Raw genomic sequence first — 19302 nt, 5'->3', positions numbered from 1 at the left:
ATCCCCCATAACAACCACCCTATTACTTTCACTCTTCTCTTGAATCATCCTCGCAATCCTTTCTTCTACGTTTCTAGGACTATTAGGGGGCCTGTAAAAAACTCCTAACAGGGTGACCTCACCTTTCCTATTCCTAACCTCAGCCCAAACTACCTCTGATGGCGAGTCTTCATCCATCGTCCTTTCCACAGCTGTAATACTATCTTTGACAAGCAATGCCACACCTCCCCCTCTTTTGCCCCCACCTCTGCCCCTACTACAACATTTAAACCCTGGAACTTGCAACAGCCAATCCTGTCCCTGTTCTACCCATGTCTCCGTAATAGCCACAACTTCGAAGTCCTTATAACCTCCTCAGACCTTGACCTGACACCTGCAAGACCAGACACTCATTCACTGCTCCAGGTCAGATTCCCCTTCACCTACTCTGGACTCAAACCCCACTTTTCTCTACTCTGGACCCCTTCATCTCATGGGCCGACCACTTTGACCCACTATGGAACTGCCACCCTACCACCCAATTGAGGCCTTTGCCCAGTCAAGACCAAACCACCCCAGCTCTGTACCTGGCCACCTTTCATTCCTCTGGGGCCTGACCACCCTTTACCTCCCTCACTTAATACTCTAAGCTTTGTTCACAGACACCTTCTCTCCACCACCTCAAAGATAATATAGTAGTGAACCATAAGACATGTGACATAATTAAATTTTGAAAGTAATAAATAAACTTTACAAGGTACTGCCATTTAAGTTGTTTCTTTGTTACTGTAGTGATTGTAACAAGGTCAGCTAGGTACACCTCATAAAAAATGAGTTTCCTGAATGGACTAGATTAATAACCTCAATCAGGGATTCCTGCCTCACATAATAATAGGGGTGTCATACATTCCATTCACTCAGAGCTGGAAGACTGTCAAGGACTCTCCACGTGTAAAGAAAGAGAGACTTGGTGACAGGATATCAGTGGAGTTATTTCATTGGCAACAAGAATGGAATTAATGATGTAACCATGCAAAAGCACCTATTAGCTGAAGCCCAACTAGACTTCAAACAGACAATACAACAGGCTTTATTATTGGAAAATGTGGCAAGGGGAGCATATGAGTTGCAGGGAATGGACACCCTCACCAGTCCGACTGAGCGTGGAGAAAACCACTTGAGCGGAGATAATTGCATAGCCTCACTCAGGACATATCCTGAACAGAGGAAATCCAGGTCAGCCCACAGAAAAACCCCAAAACAAAGCCAAGCCCAGGCCAAATGGTTAAAATTTTCTTCATGATTCAGGCCAGTAGTTGTTGCCAGTATGCAGATTTTGAGGCAGCAAAAGAGTCCCATGAGACCTAAACTGAGTAGGCCATATGCAGGACAGTGTGCACCCAATCAAGTTTTGAACAGTTAAATTGCTCAGCAACATCCAAATCAGAATTAATCAAAATAAACATTTGGTTAAATGGTCACTTGATTCTAATGGAGGTCAATACTAGTGTGGCCGTTTCAGTGATCGCAGAACCAGTCTTCAACAAAATTCACTTTGGATTCCAACTCTTAGGTTTGCGCAAGACCTTAGCTAGGCTGAGAAACTATACTGAGGAACCTTTACAGACTAAGGATACAACTTCAGTTCCGGTGTCTTATGAGAAGCAGCAGGTTCAGTCACCATTGTGATTATATTAAAAGGCTCTGGCCCAAACTTAATAGAGTGAAATTGCTTGAGAAAGATTCACCTGGCTTGGCTCAACATTTTTCGAATAGAAATTGGCTGCTTGAGTGAAGTCCTAATTAAATGACTGGATGTTTTTCAGGAAAGTGTGGGGAATATCAAAGGAGCTAAGACCACCTTACCTGTTGACAAGGAAGCAATTCCATGAATCTGTAAGGCCCACTGAGTGCCATTTGCCTTACGGGCAAAAGCAGAGACAAAAAATTAGAGGCTGGAAAGTGAAGGAATCACCAAACCTGCCAGTTGATGGAATGGGCAGCGCAGGTTGTACTGATTGTGAATCCCCACAAGTGAGTTTGCCTGTGTGGGAATTTTTATCAAACAATAAAATGCTTCTCGCAGCTGGATAAATACCCAATCCCTCACATAGACAATTTACACGCAAAACTGAGAGGGACTGTCCTTCACAGAGCTGAACACGAGTCATATGTACTTGCAGTTAGAGGAGAGTATTAATAGGCCTGTGTGCACTACTTTATAAGACTATTTGCAACAATAATTTGTTTTTGATGTGAACAGTTATTGTTTAGTCGCATAGATTTTGGAAAAACATTCTATGGAACATACGGGATGATATTTAATGACTAGAAGGCGACACGGTTTACTCCAAAAAGAACACGAGGTGCTGGAGATCTTCGAAACATAAAAGTGAATAAATCTCCAGGACCTGATCAAGTGTATCCCAGTGGGAAGTCAGGAAAGAGATTGCAGGGCCCCCAGCAAAGATATTGGTATAGCCTACAGATACAGGTGAGGTGCAAGAGGACTGAAGTGTGGCTAATAACAAAGAAAATCTAAAACGCAAGAATAGGCCCTTCGGCCCTCCAAGCCTGAGCCGATCCAAATGTACTGTCTAAACCTGTCGGTCAATTCCTAAGAATTTGTATCCTTCTGTTCCCCACCTACTCATACATCTGTCCAGACGCATCTTAAATGAATCTACCGTGCCTGCCTCTACCACCTCTGCTGGCAACGCGTTCCAAATGCCCACCAACCACTGTGTGAAGTACTTGCCGCATGTATCCCCCTTAAACTTTCCACCTCTCACCCTGAAAGCATGACCTTTCATTATGGAATCCTTCACCGTGGGCGGCACGGCAGAGGTTGAGTAGGTTAGGTTTATTTTCACTAGAAAAAAGGAGGTTGAGGGGGGACCTCCTCAGTCAGGTCCCCCCTCAATCTCCTTTTTTCTAGTGAAAATAAACCTAACCTACTCAACCTCTGCCACCGTGGGCGGCACGGCAGAGGTTGAGTAGGTTAGGTTTATTTTCACTAGAAAAAAGGAGGTTGAGGGGGGACCTGACTGAGGTTTACAAAATCATGTAGGGTGTAGACAGGGTGGATAGAAACAAGCTAATCTAATCTAATCTAAATCTAATCTCTCTTCATAGCTAGCACCTTCCATAGCAGGCAACATCCTCGTAAACCTTCTCTGCACCCTCTCTAAAGTGTCCATTTCCTTTTGATAACGTGGCGACCAGAACTGTACAGTATTCTAAATGCGGCTGAACCAATGTCTTGTACAATGTTAACATGACTTGCCAGCTGTTATACTCAATACCTCGTCCAATGAAGGTAAGTATACTATATGCCTTCTTGACCACTCTATCCACCTGTGCAGCAACCTTCAAGGTACAATGGACCTGCACTCCCAGATCTCTCTGTCCATCAACTTTTCCCAAGGTTCTTCCATTCATTGTATAATTCGCTCTATAATTAGACTTGTCTAAATGTATCACCTCATATTTGTCTGGATTGAAAGCCATCTGCCACTTTTCCGCCCAACTCTCCAGTCCACCTATATCCTCCTGTATTCTCTGACAGTCCCTTATGCTTTCTGCTACTCCACCAATCTTTGTGTCATCTGCAAACTTGCTGATCATACCAACAGTACACTCTTCTAGATCATTTATGTATATTACAAATAACAGTGGCCCCAATACTGACCCCTGTGGAACACCACTGTTGTTCCTTTTTTTAAAAAAAGAAAGGCTGGAAGGAGAAGCCAAGGAACAATAGACCAGTGAATATGGAACAATACACTGCAGAACTGGCCCTTCAGCCCTCGATGTTGCGTCGACCTGTGAACTCCTCTAAGCTCATCCCCCTACACTATCCCATCATCATGCTTATCCAAGGATCGTTTAAATCTGCCTAATGTAGCTGAGCTAACTACATTGGCAGGCAGGGCATTCCACGCCCTTACCACTCTCGGAGTAAAGAACCTGCCTCTGACATCTGTTTTAAATCTATCACCCCTCAATTTGTAACTATGCCCCCTTGTACAAGCTGATATCATCATCCTAGGAAAAAGACTTTCACTGTCTATCCTATCTAGTTTTCTGATCATCTTATGCGTCTCTATCAAATCCCCTCTTAGATGCCTTCTATCAAATGAGAACAGACTCAAATCTCTCAGGCTTTCCTCATAAGACCTTCCCTCCAGACCAGGCATCATCCTGGTAAATCTCATCTGCACCTTTTCTAATGCTTCTACATCCTTCCTGTAATGGAGTGACCAGAACTTAACACAATATTCCAAGTGCGGCTGCACTAGCGTTATGTATAGTTGCAGAATGACATTATGGCTCTGGAACTCAATCCCTCTACAAATAAAACCTAACACACCCTATGCCTTGTTAACAGCTCTAACAACCTGGCTGGCAACTTTCAGGGATCTATGTCCAATGACCCCAAGATCCCTCTGCACATCCACACTACCAATAATCTTTCCATTGACCCAGTATTCTGCCTTCTTGTTATTCTTCCCAAAGTGAATCACCTCACCTTTAGCTGCATTGAACTCCATTTGCCACCTCTCAGCCCAATTTTGCAGTTTATCCAAATCCCCCTGCAACCTGCAACATTCTTCCAAACTGTTCGCTACTCCACCAACTTTAGTGTCAGCTACAAACTTACTAACCCATCCACCTATGTCTGCATCTAAGTCATTTATAAAAATGACAAAAAGCAATGGTCCCAAAACAGATCCTTATGGCACACCACTAGTAACTGGGCTACAGGCTGAATATTTTGCATCAACCACCAATCTCTGCCTTCATTCAGAAAGCCAGTTTCTAATCCAAACTGCTAAATCACCCTCAATCCCATGCCTCTGCATTTTCTCCAACAGCCTACTATGTGGAACCTTATCAAACTGAAGTCCATGTACACCATGTCAACTGTTCTACCCTCAACCACATGCTTGGTCACTTTCTCAAAAAACTCAATGAGTTTGTGAGACATGACCCGCCTTTGACAAAACCATATTGACTTTCTGAAATGAAATTGTTGCTTGCAAGATGATTATAAATCCTCTCTCTTATAATCCTTCCCAAAACTTTTCCTATAACAGAAATAAGGCTCATTGGTCTATAATTACCTGGGTCATCTCTACTCCCCTGCTTGAACAAGGGCACATTTGCAATCCTCCAGTTCTCTGGTATTAAACCTGTGGACAATGATGACTCAAAGATCAAAGATCAAAACCAAAGGCTCCGCCATCTCTTCCCTAGTTTTCCAGAGAATCCTCTGATAAATCCCATACAGCCAGGGGACTTGTCTACTTTCACTCTTTCTAGAATTGATAACACCTCTTCCTTACTAACCTTGATCCTTTCTAGTCTAATATCTCGTATCTCATTCTTCTCCTCTACAATATTATCCTTTTCTGAGTGAAAACAGATGAGAAATATTCGTTTAGCACTTCTCCGATCTCCACAGGGTCCACACAACTTCCTACTTCTGTCTTTGACTAGCCCTATTCCTACCCTAGTCATCCTTTCACTCCTCATATACCTATAGATAGCTTTAGGGTTCTCCTTTATTCTATATGCTAAAAACTGTTCATGTCCTCTTTGTTCTTCTTAACTCTCTCTTTAAATCCTTCCTAGCTAATCTGTAACTCTCCTTCGCCTCATCTGAACCATCTCGTCTCATTGTCCCGTAAACTTCCTTCTTCCGTTTAACAAGAGATGCAATTTCTGTAGTAAACCATGATTCCCTTAACTTATCACTTCCTCCCATACCTATCATGGACACGCAATATCTGTTCCTTAAACCTGCTCCACATTTTGATTGTCCCCATCCCCTGCATTTTGCTACCCCATTCTATGCATCCTAAGTTTTGCCTAATCGCATTATAATTGCCCTTGTCCCATTGGTAACTCTTGCCCTGTGGCATGTACCTATCCCTATCCATTGCTAAACTAAACGTAACTGAATTATGGTCACTATCTCCAAAGTGCTCACCTACCACTAAATCAAACACCTGGCCTGGTTCATTACCAAGCACCAGATCCAGTGTGGACTCCCCTCTTGTCGGCCTTTCGACATACTGTGTCAGAAAACCCTCCTGCACACATTGAACAAAAACTGCTCTATCTGACATAATAGAGTTATAGCATTTCCAGTCAATGTTAGGGAAGTTAAAGTCCCCCATAATGACCACCCTGCCTTTCACTCCTATGCAGAATCATTTTGCCAATCCTTTCCTCTACCTCCATGGAACTCTGCGTAGGCCTATAAAAAACTCCCAGTGTGACCTCTCTTCTCCTGTTTCCAACCTCAGCCCACACTACCTCAGTAGATGAGTCCTTGTCAAAAGTTCTTTCAGCTACCGTTTTACTATACTTGACTAACAAGGCCACACCTCCCCTTCTTTTACCACCTTCCCTGTTCTTAATGAAAGATCTAAACCCTGGAACCTTCAACATCCATTCCTGATCCTGCTCTATCCACGTCTTTGAAATTGCCACAACATCAAAGTCCCAGGTACCTATCCATGCTGCAAGCTCATCTACCTTATTTCAGATACTTCTGGTGAGGAAGTAGACACACTTCAAACCAGCTTGCTGTCTGCCAGCACATTCCTGTGACCGTGAAATCCTGTCCATGCCCTCCCTACTCTCATCCTCCTGTTCACTGGAATTACACCTCAAGTTCCCATCCCCTTGCTGAGCTAGTTTAAACTCACTCAATTAGCACCAGCAAATTTCACACCCAGGATATTAGTATAGTATGTTGGAGGGGAGCTTGAGAGATAGGAATTACATGCATTTGAAGAGGCAAGGACTGACTAGGGATAGTCAGCATTGCTTTGTGCATGGGAAAATATGTCTCACAAATTTGATTGAAGTTTTTGAGAATGTAACCAAAAAGATTAATGAGGGCATAATGGTAAACATTGGCTACATGGACTTTGTCTTTGACAAGGTTCCACATGATAGACTAATCAGTGAAGTTATATCTCATGGGATTCAGGGAGAGCTTGCCAACTGGATACAAAATTACTTGACAATAGGAGACAGAAATTGTGGTGGAGGTTGGTTTTTCTAAGGGTTGTGACCAGCGGTATTCCACAGGGATTGATGCTGAGTCCACTTTTGTTATATAAATGATTTGGATGAGCATGTAGGAGGCATGATTAGTAAGTTTGTGGATGACACCAAAATTGGTGGTATAGTCAAAAGTGAAGGAGGTTATCGAAGATTAGAAAGAGATCTTGATCAATTGGGCCAATGGACTGAGGGGTGGCAAATGGAGCTGAATTTGATTAAATGCGAGGTATTGCATTTTGGTGGGAGAAACAAGAGGACTTAAACAGTGAATGGTAGGGCCTGAGATAGTGCTGTTGAGGAAGTTTATAGCCTTGAAACTTGCCCTTAAACATTTAGACTAAAATGTAATTTTGACTTATAGAACACATTTACTGCACAATTGAAAATTACCAGGATGTTGCTGGGAGTGGAGGGTTTGAGTTAGAAGGACTGGCTGCGACTTTTTCATTGGAGCATAGGAGGTTGAGGGGAAACCTAATAAAGATTTATAAAATCATGACAGGCATAGGTAAGGTGAATAGCCTTCTTTTCCCTAGGGTGAGGGATTTCAAAACCACACGCCATATTTTTAAGGCAAGAGGAGAAAATTAAAGGATGAGAGGCAACTTTTTCACACAATGGGGGTTCATACGTGGAAGGAACTGTAAGAGGAAATGATAGGTGCAGGTACAATTACGATATGCAAAAGACATTTGGATAGGTACATGAATAGGAAAGGTTTAGAGGGATATGGATCAAATGCAGGCGAGAGAGACTAATTTAGTTTGGGAAACTTGGTTGGCATAGACTAATTGGACTGAAGAATCTGTTTTCGTGCTGTATGACTCAAACCAGAACCATTAATTGTTCACACTTGCTACCTTGTCTTAGTAAAGATCTATGAAATTGGTAAACTAAAAGGGACAAGGAGGTTCAAAAGGGATGATCTTATAAAATTATTGGTATGTTAAAGAATGAATGAGGTGACAGTGAGAGGTGATGTTACTTTTAAAGAACAAGATCAGGAATTAGGCATAAGTTATTTTGCCAATCCAAAATTGACCATGAACTGTTCATATACTGTAGTGCACTAAAAAGCCAATTACAACTCAAGATTCCTTTGATCTTTAAAAGGAGTAGTAAGTAGTAAGAGTTAATAAGGATTGGGTTTTAGTCACTCAATGCTCAAGAAAAAAATCGAAGACAAAAGGAGAACTTCAACAGAACAGAATAGGAAACCTGTGCCCAGTCAGCCAGTCTTGCAAACTGGTATTCCAATGTGAATAAGCCAACAAAAACACTTTTTATTAAGTATTGTTTCTTTAGTACTTGTCATGATAAACTTAGTATGCTTGAAAACATATTTGTACCTGGAATGGGTCCTATAATTAATCATGACTAGAAACTTTAGATTAGCTCTGTAAATGGCTTGAGTCTTACAAGCCCATCACAAAATCTTAATACTGCAGGCAGCTATAATCAATACTGGATAACTCTAGCACATACACATTTAGCACTTGGCTACAGAACCAAAGAGCATAACTTCATAAGTAAGTGATGTTGTGGGAAATATTAAGTAGACTTGGGGTGTTTCCTCAGAGAAAAAAAAGTAAATCCTTGGCTGTTGTCAGACTCCTCCTGGCAGTCTATTTCAAAGGAGTTTTATAAACAACTACAGTAATTGCCTTCTTGAAATCAGAAGGCCTGAAGAGACCAGTGAATGCCAGAAACAGGACTGTAAAACTTCAATGATTAAGCACTGCAAAGGAAGTCAACAGCTTAATCATAAAACTTATAATTCTGAGATTCATAGACCTGAACACTGCAATATTACAAAGGACAATACAATAACACAACATACTGACCTGAAAGCATGTCGGTCCAGGTTTTCCTGGAGGAATATATGTTTGATGATAAACTTTTAATTCAGGAACCAATGCAATAATAGCCCTAATTACTAAAGTGATAATATCCGACCACATTTTCTTCACATCATAGCCTCGCATAGAAAGCTTGGTTACAATACTTGAAAATGTCCTTTTGCTTCCAGTGTTTACACTGTCAGAATGAATGAAATTTCCACTATGGACATTCAGAGAGTAGTTTGTTAAGTGCATAAATACTCGATGAAAATTTTTACTGTTAGGCTCTTGATATGGTTCTGTACAGAATCTAGACAGACCATCTTTGGCTATGTAGATCTCCAGTGGGTCTAATGATTTGAGCAAGACATACAATCGAATGTCAAATTTCAATTTATCGATCAGTAATGGCTTGCTGATATATTCCTGGACCACTGCTGGCTTGCTATGGAGGTTGGCCAACATTCGGACATCATTAGAATCTTTAATGAGGTAGATTCCATCACCTTGGGATCCTCCATCTGGCTTTACAATAAAAGTAGGTTTCCAAGATGAATCATTTTCTTTTGACACACGTACCTACATGTAAAAACAAAGTTAACATTAAATGGTTTAAATAGCAGTAATGTCTTTTCAATTACTCAGTAACGATACTAAATGAATATTTTGCATCAGTATTTACTGTGGAAAAGTATATGGAAGATATAGACTGTAGGGAAATAGATGGTAACATCTTGCAAAATGTCCAGATTACAGAGGACGAAGTGCTGGATGTCTTGAAACGGGTAAAGGTGGATAAATCCCCAGGACCTGATCAGGTGCACCCAAGAACTCTGTGGGAAGCCAGAAAACTGATTGCTGGGCCTCTTGCTAAGATATTTGTATCATTGATAGTCATAGGTGAGGTGCCGGAAGACTGGAGGTTGGCAAACGTGGTGCCACTGTTTAAGAAGGGTGGTAAAGATAAGCCAGGGAACTATAGATCGGTGAACCTGACCTCGGTGGTGGGCAAGCTGTTGGAGGGAATCCTGAAGGGCAGGATGTACATGTATTTGGAAAGGCATGGACTCATTCGGGATAGTCAACATGGCTTTGTGCGTGAGAAATCATGTCTCACAAACTTGATTAAGTTTTTTGAAGAAGTAACAAAGAGGATTTTGATGAGGGTAGAGCAGTAGTTGTGATCTATATGGACTTCAGCAAGGCATTTGACAAGGTTCCCCATGGGAGTCTGATGAGCAAGGTTAGATCGCATGGAATACAGGGAGAACTAGCCATTTGGATACAGAACTGGCTCAAAGGCAGAAGACAGAGGGTGGTGGTGGAGGGTTGTTTTTCAGACTGGAGGCCTGTGACCAGTGGAGTGCAACAAGGATCGGTGCTGGGTCCTCTACTTTTTGTCATTTACATAAATGATTTGGATGCGAGCATAAGAGGTACAGTTAGTAAGTTTGCAGATGACACCAAAATTGGAGACGTAGTGGACAGCGAAGAGGGCTACCTCAGATTACAACAGAATCTGGACCAGATGGGCCAATGGGCTGAGAAGTGGCAGATGGAGTTTAATTCAGATATATGCGAGGTGCTGTATTTTGGGAAAGCAAATCTTAGCAGGATCTAATAACTTAATGGTAAGGTCCTAGGGAGTGTTGCTGAACAAAGAGACCTTGGAGTGCAGGTTCATAGCTCCTTGAAAGTGGAGTTGCAGGTAGATAGGACAGTGAAGAAGGCGTTTGGTATGCTTTCTTTTATTGGTCAGAGTATTGAGTATAGGAGTTGGGAGGTCATGTTGCGCTGTACAGAACATTGGTTAGGCCACTGTTGGAATATTGCACATAATTCTGGTCTCCTTCCTATCGGAAAGATGTTGTGAAACTTGAAAGGGTTCAGAAAAGATTTACAAGTATGTTGCCAGGGTTGGAGGATTTGAGCTATAGGGAGAGGCTGAACAGGCTGGGGCTGTTTTCCCTGGAGCATTGGAGGCTGAGGGGTGACCTTATAGAGATTTACAAAATTATGAGGGGCATGGATAGGCAAAAGTCTTTTCCCTGGGGTCGGGGAGTCCAGACTAGAGGGCATATGTTTAGGGTGAAAGGGGAAAGATATTAAAGAGACCTAAGGGGCAACCTTTTCACGCAGAGGGTGGTGCATGTATGGAATGAGCTGCCTAAGGAAGTGGTGGAGGCTGGTTCAATTGGAACATTTAAGAGGCATTTGGATGGGTATATGAATAGGAAGGGTTTAGAGGAATATGGGCAGGGTGCTGGCAGGTGGGACTGGATTGGGTTGGGATATCTGGTCGGCATGGACGGGTGGATCGAAGGGTCTGTTTCCATGCTGTACATCCCTATGACTCTATGAATAAACAAACCATGACTTACTAACTTCTACCATATCTGGAAGCTACAAAGAATTCACTGCTTTGATTTTTTTCTACATAAAGGATCTGCTAAAATCATTCTTGCTACCATTTTCTGGAAAATTAAAATATTTGAGCTAGCTTTTCACTCCAGCCGAAAAAGACACTCAATATCTCCAATACTTTTCAAATTTCAGTCTTTCTGCATCAACTCACACAGGAGTCAGTATTTCCTCAACAAAACTCAGGAAGTCTAGGTTATATTTTCACTGACATAAAAAGCTCAACTTCCTCTCTTGCTGCAATTTAGACTGCTCATTGTTTTGAAGCCTTTGACTTTATTTTGTCACCAGGCTCTATTTCTCTGATCGCCACCCTCCATAAATTCCAACATATTTATGGAGTGCATTTAACCTATTGAAAACGCCAATGTATTTCATAGGAATACAATGAAACAAAAGGGCTCTGACTGTTACAAACAAGATGCTGCTTGTTTGGGAAAGTTTGAAGGACATCTATCACAAGGGCAATAGGGAAATGGAACATGCAGCAAGTTACGACACAGGCAGCAGTGTTTTGGATGATTTCAGTTTTATAGGGAGAATATGGGACACTAACCAGGACTACATTGGAGTAGTCAAGACCAGCTGTAATGAACATTCCTGCAGCAGATGAGCAAAGACAGGAGGGAAATCAATTTGCATTTACCGAGGTGGAAATAGGCAGTTATAAGGATAGCTCAAATAAAGTTGAAGTTATTCTCAGGATGCAATGCAACATCAAGTTTTCAAAATCCAAAACCCCATCCTCACATCCTGGCTTGCACAAAATCTTGCTCACCGTGTACTCCCATCCTTATTGATTTAGATGGGTTTCAAATCATCCAATTGTTAAATGTAATATCCTCATCATCTATAAATCCCTACATAGCCTGGCACCATTTTACCTCCATTCTCCTCAAACCTCATACCTCTGAGCTTTTTGCTTCTGTCATCCCTGTCTATCTTCACATTCCATTCTGTGTTATCCCACTAACTCAAACTTTACTGCCTCACCTTTCATCCCTTCTTTGAATGCCATACAAATGTCATGGTTAACAGCACATTTATAGGAACAGGAATAGGCCATCTGAGCCAGTCACATCATTCAGTGCGGTAACGACTGTTATGTGGCCTAACTTTATATCACCTGCCTTTGGCCCGCATCCCTTAACTTTGCTTAACAAAATATATCAATCTACCTTAGATTTATTTGTTAACAGGAGTCCTCATATTCTGGAAAATTAAATTTGATTCTTCAGCATCAGGTACTTCATGATTTTGACATAATTTTCATGTCAAATTTTGAGCTAGTCACCAATAGATACAGAACACAATTAATTTTAAAAAACATATTTCTTATGAGTTAGAATAGAATGTAGCATCAAATTCAAATGAAAATTAGAAATTGTATGAAAGCAACAGAAAGTAGAGAATGACTAAGCCAATCCCAGTCAATGATGAAATAAAACAGGTTTGCATGTTAGTACCAACCCTCTTCAGCATGTTTTCTTTCTGATGCCTTCCATAATAATGATCCTGGTATCAATATCAGATATCACATGGTCAGAAAACTGCTCAATCTGAGACAAACGTAGGCAAAGACTAAAGTCTTCAAGGATATATTTTCTGATTTTGCATTTACTGTTGACTGCATGTTAGCTTCCCTTTCAGAAATGGATATCCAATTCAGTATATGTGACAACTTCAGCCCTTTGATTTACAGGGGAAAAATTTAAGTAACATAGCAGGTTGTTCTTATTCCAGGAAATTCTTATTCCAAGCCCAAGACCAGATGTGCTGTTAACCATGGCATGGTAGAGGCAAAATTAAAAAGACAGTCCCTGTCCATAGGGTTCACTGAGATGATTCTTTTGGCATGCCAGTACTTGACGTTTGTTAATGTCTCTCTTCTCCAGGTACTTTCACCTGCAAACAGAAGGGATCGACAAACTGGTTCGCTATGTATAAAGTCTCTGACTTGTTGGTGAAAAGCAACAACGTGCAGTAACTAATGGGAGAAAATAAACTGGCATTCTTCAGGCATTAGGTGATTATTTTTACCGCAGCAACTAAGATAGCATCTTTCTTTCAGGAAGTCCAAAGGTTTCTGACCAACTTGTTCACACCCACGAACTGTGCAACTACCTGGGAGGAAATAACAGTTGTGGGCAGACAGAAAGTCTTTGTCACTCCACAGACTAATCAAATACTTGTTGCTTTCAGTACTTTCAGTACACACTCTCTGGTGGTAGTTCATCTACAACTGTACATTGCCAACTAGTTGAACAAACAACTATGAAAACAGTGCTTAAAATAAAGTGCTGGTGGTTTTCTTTTAAAAACATAATAATCACTTCCACAATCCTTGGTTTTTAAAGCAGGCCTTTTCTCAGTTCAATCCACATTAAAATATACATGAAAACAAAAAAACACTTTACACTAGAACCTGTCAACAGTGGATATTTTCACTTACCTCAGTATCTCTAAACTATCTATAATGACAATGAGAGCATGCAGGAATTGTCATATCAAATGTAGCCTTGGCAGACTTTGGACAGTTTGCACATAAACAGAAGTATTCTACCTTCCCAATTATAAGTCTATAAAACAACATTCCTCCTCGCACTTCTCTGTGCATGCAAGTCCTAAAATGTAAACCAGTGTCATACCATGAAGCTCAAACATTTTCACTTAAGCTGCCATTGAAAGATTCTGTAGATTGAATGGCAAGCCAAATTACCAGGCAGATGTAAAAACACCTGAGCTGATATTAAAAACGTGTTGCTGGAAAATCACACAGGTCAGGCAGCATCAAAGGAGCAGGAGAATCGACATTTCGGGCATCAGCCCTTCTTCAGGAATGAGGAGGGCGTGCCAAGCAGGCTAAGATAAAAGGTATGGAGGAGGGACATGGGGGAGGGCGTTATGAATACGATAGGTGGAAGGAGGTTAAGGTGAGGGTGATAGGCCGGAGAGGGGGTGGGGACGGAGAGGTCGGGAAGAAGACTGAAGGTCAAGAGGGCGGTGTTGAATCCGAGGACTGAGATAAGGTCGGGGAGCTGAAATGTGGAAGCTGGAGAAATCTATTTTCATCCCTTATATTTGGAGGGTCCCTCGTCAGGTCCACATCCCCCACCAACCCAACCTCCACTCCGGGCACCTTTCCCTGCAAGGGCAAGTCGTGCAAAACCTGCGCCCACTCCTCCCCCCTCACCTCCCTCCAAGGCTCCAGTGGATCCTCCTATATCCATCGCAAATTCACCTGCACCTCCACGCACATCAATTACTGTAACCGCTGCACCCGATGTGGTCTCCTGTACATTGTGGAGACAGGCCGCCTACTTATGGAACATTTCAGGGAACACCTCTGGGACCCGCACCAACCGATCCAACCGCCCAGTGGCTGAACACTTTCACTCCCCCTCCCACTCCGCCAATGACATGCAGGTCCTTGGCCTCCTCCATCGCCAGACTCTGGCCACACGACGCCTGGAGGAAGAGTACCTCATCTTCCGCCTAGGAACCCTCCAAGCACACGGGATGAATGTTGATTTCTCCAGCTTCCTCATTTCCCCTCCCGCCATCTTATCTCAGTCCTAACCGTCGGATTCAGCACAGCCTTCTTGACCTGTAATCTTCTTCCCGAGCTCTCAGGCCCCACCTCGTCTCTGGCCTATCACCCTCACCTTAACCTCCTTCCATCTATCGCATTCCCAACGCCCTTCCCCCAAGTCTCTCCTCTCCACCTTTTATCTTACTGTGGGAGTCAGTCGGTTTATAGTAAACATCCGTGTTGAGTCGGTCTTCCGAGATAGAAGTGGAGAGGTCTAGGAAGGGGAGGGAGGAGTCTGAGACGGTCCAGGTAAATTTGAGGTCAGGGTGGAAGGTGTTAGTAAAGTGGATGAACTGTTCAATCTCCTTGTGGGAGCACGAGGTAGCACCAATACAGTCATCGAGCTACATTGATGACTGTATCGGTGCTACCTCATGCTCCCACGAGGAGGTTGAACAGTTCACGCACTTTACTAACACCCCCTGACCTTTTCCTCCGCTACATCGATGACTGTATGGGCGCTACCTCGTGCTCCCACAAGGAGGTTCAACAGTTCATCCACTTTACTAACACCTTCCACCCCGACCTCAAATTTACCTGGACCGTCTCAGACGCCTCCCTCCCTTTCCTAGATCTCTCCATTTCTATCTCGGAAGAGCGACTCAACACAAAGAGCGACGTTTACTATAAACCGACTGACTCCCACAGCCACCTAGATTACACCTCCTCCCACCCTGCCCCCTGTAAAAACACCATCCCATATTCCCAATTCCTTTGCCTTCGCCGCCTCTGCTCCCAGGAGGACCAATTCCAATACTGAACAACCCAGAGGGCCTCCTTCTTCAAAGACTGCAATTTCCCCTCAGACGTGGTTGACGATGCTCCCCACCGCATCTCCTCCACTTCCCGCTCCTCCGCCCTTGAACTCCACTGGTCCTCACCTACCACCCCACCAACCTCCAGATACATCGTATCATCCTTCGTCATTTCCGCCATCTCCAAACAGACCCCACCACCAAGGATATATTTCCCTCCCCACCCCTATCAGCGTTCCGGAAAGACCACTCCCTCCGGGACTCCCTCGTCAGGTCCACATCCCCTCACCAACCCAACCTCCACTCCCGGCACCTTCCCCTGCAACCGCAAGAAATGCAAAACTTGGGCCCACACCTCCTCCCTCACTTCCCTCCAAGGCCCCAAGGGATCCTTCCATATCCGTCAGAAATTCACCTGCACCTCCACCCACATCACTTACTGCATCCGCTGTACCCGATGTGGCATCCTATACATTGGGGAGACAGGCTGCCTACTTGCAGAACGTTTCAGAGAACACCTCTGGGACACCCGCATCAACCAACTCAACTGCCCCGTGGCTGAACACTTTAACTCCCCCTCCCACTCCGCCAAGGACAAGCAGGTCCTTGGCGTCCGCATATCCTTGGCCTCCTCCATCGCCAAACCATGGCAACATGACGCCTGGAGGAAGAGCGCCTCATCTTCCGCCTAGGAACCTTCCGACCACAAGGGATGAATGCAGATTTCTCCAGCTTTCTCATTTCCCCTCCCCCCACCTTTTCTCAGTCCCAACCCTCGGACTCAGCACCGCCTTCTTGACCTGCAGTCTTCTTCCCGACCTCTCCGCCCCCACCCCCTCTCCGGCCTATCACCCTCACCTTAACCTCCTTCCACCGCCCAACGCCCCTCCCCCAAGTCCCCCCTCCCTACCTTTTATCTTAGCCTGCTTGGCACACCCTCCTCATTCCTGAAGGGCTTATGCCTGAAACGTTGATTCTCCTGCTCTTTTGATGCTGCCTGACCTGCTGCGATTTTCCAGCAACACATTTTTAAGCTCTTATCTCCAGCATCTGCAGTCCCCACTTTCTCCTACCTGAGCTGACATGCTAAACATTTACACCATATTAAGACAGCAACAAATGCACTGGCTTGGCCACATAGCCATAATGCTTACACTCCCTTTACAAAGGGAATCTTTTGTAGAATGCTTGAGTGTGATACATGCACTTGTGCTAGTCCAAAGGAAGTGTTACAAGAACGCTATTAAGCTTCACTTTGTGAAGTTTGATGTTGATATCAAGTCCTGGGAGAAGCTTGCCCAGCATAGATACACCTGCTGCAATTAAATTAAAAATTTTGCAATTTCTATTTTGAAAGAAAGTGTGTCTCAGAAGCAGAGAGAAACCGCATTGATAGCAAAATGCAGTAATTTGTCTAAATCCCAATCATCTATAGCATTCTGTCCATTTGCTGATCCTTCCAGTGTAGACTGGCTTTAACAGTCACCCATGTCCAAACGAGAACCTTCTCAATTCCTCCAGGAATAATGCAGTGTATAACTCATCTCCTGATACACCAAAACCTGTCCACCATCTACAACGCACAATCCAGGAGTATGATGGAATACTCCACACTTGCCTGAATGAGTACATTACCAACAACATTCAATAAGCTTAACATAATCCAGAACATAGCAGTTTGATTGATTAGGACCACATCCACACGCATCCACTTCCTTGACGACCGATACTCAATAGCAGTAGAGTACCATTTACAACATGCAGTGCACTGCAGAAATCCATCAATGATCCTTAAACAACACGTTTCAATCCATGAGAACTACAGGCAGTTCTTTGATAACGTGATGGTTGCGTCCTTGTGCAACCCCGCACTGTATAAAAATCATGCTTTAAAAACAGCGCTTGAAGTGTTGGCCATGTAATCACTTACAGCCAACACGTATTAAAAGTTCCTGCTTCAGAAACAGTGTACCCAATTTGTCAATCACGTTGCAGCGAATTCACACGAACGAAACACGCGTTATCGCAGAATGACCTGTACTGTCTAGAAAGACAAGGCCAGTAAATACAAGGGAACAATGCCACCTTAAGTTTCCTTCCATGCCACTCATCATCCTGAATGTATCACTGTTCCTTTTGTGTCATTGGGATGAAAATCCTGGAATTTTCTCCCTAATGGCATTGTGGATCTATCTGCAGTACAGAGATTGCAGCAGTTCAAGACAGATCAATCACTACCACTTTCTTAAGGGCAACTGGGGCTGAGCAATAAATGTGGTTCCAGCCAGTGATGCCCATGCCCCATGAGTGAATAAAAAATGATAAATATAGGTCGGTCAGTTATAACATACGTTTCGCTAACATGAATTGACTATAATGTGATTGATGAATTGGAGTACTGTTTGAAAAGCATGAAGTTTTAAAACATGTGTTGGCTGTAACGCGATTACATTGCCAACTCTTTAAATACTGTTTCTAAAACTCGATTTTTCTATAACATGGGGTTGCACAAGAATGCAACCATTGCATTATAGAAGAACTACCTGTACTGTCATCTTCATCTTGCAGAACAAAGAAAGATGATGAGGTTATATGAACTGAAAACAAACAAAAGCTGTATGGTGAAAACAAAAAAAAAACACATTGCAGCAACAGAGAAAAAACTGATAAAAACATTGCACCTAGATGACATTTTTGAGGTACACAATTGTTATATCCCTGCTATTTTGGAAATTTGTGACCAAGAATTAACCTGATCATTTTTATATGCATTATACTGCAAGAAAAGTGGCAAGCTTTGAAATTTTAATTTTGTTTTGCATTCTTCTGAATATAAATTGATGTTATATTCCCACTTTTACTTCCAATGAAAAACTATTGATGTAATCTTTTACAAAAATATTGTTTTCTTTCTCTTTCCTTTTCTGGCCCTTCGATAATGAGTGACTCATGCTTAGGATTTAAATACTGATAGGTTTTTTTGGTGGGATAAATATTCACATTTAATTTTTTTTACGAGCATCAACAGGACATTGAGATTGTGAAATGGAAGATTAACTCCTTAGCCTGATCCCATCTTCATCCAGTATTATTACACACAATTTTAGGCAAGGGTTACTGGGGACTTGGTGGGGTCAGAAACTCTGGCCTTAAAGATAATGGTGAATTATAGTACTATCTTGACTGAAATCAGTTAACATAAATGTAGAGAAGGTCAATGGCTATGATTAGCCAACAACTCCATCAACTGACTATTATGATGGTAGATGAGCTGCATGGTCCTTGGTGTTTGCTCGTCTCGTAAGTCTCAGTGTCAACAAATTGCTATACAATGTTTTTTGGGAAATAAATAACCATGTTTGCTTCAAAACTATCTTTCAAGGGTTAATGACATTATGATGAATTAATAATGGAAAAAGATGAAATGGCAGAGGCTTTAATCAGTGCTTTGCATTTGTCTGAGTAGAGGATGCAAACAACATTCCAGGAGTAGATGAAAAAGTCAAAAGACAAAAGGCAAGGAGGAACTTAAAAGCAATTACTACTACTAGAAAAATAGCAATAGGAAAACTTAAAACTAACAAGTTCTCTGCACTGAATGGTTTGCATCCAGAGTCTTAAAAATAGTGGC

At 42.6% G+C, this 19302-nt stretch overlaps 1 protein-coding gene across 9 annotated transcripts in view; it reads right to left on the bottom strand.

Moving 5' to 3' along the window:
* Positions 1–19302, bottom strand: part of ttll11 (tubulin tyrosine ligase-like family, member 11) — a 217538-nt gene that overhangs the window by 120184 nt on the left and 78052 nt on the right. For 8 of the 9 annotated variants that reach the window (XM_043720257.1, XM_043720259.1, XM_043720260.1 and 5 more), the window contains one exon: positions 8907–9482. The exons of the other annotated variant lie outside the window; for it this stretch is intronic. In XM_043720257.1, the coding sequence (XP_043576192.1) occupies positions 8907–9482 (576 nt within the window). The remainder of the gene's footprint in view (positions 1–8906; positions 9483–19302) is intronic. 9 annotated transcript variants of the gene reach the window in all.

Source organism: Chiloscyllium plagiosum, chromosome 30 (genome assembly GCF_004010195.1).
Source record: "Chiloscyllium plagiosum isolate BGI_BamShark_2017 chromosome 30, ASM401019v2, whole genome shotgun sequence".
NCBI lineage: Eukaryota > Metazoa > Chordata > Chondrichthyes > Orectolobiformes > Hemiscylliidae > Chiloscyllium > Chiloscyllium plagiosum.
This window is presented reverse-complemented; position numbering and strand designations above follow the sequence as displayed.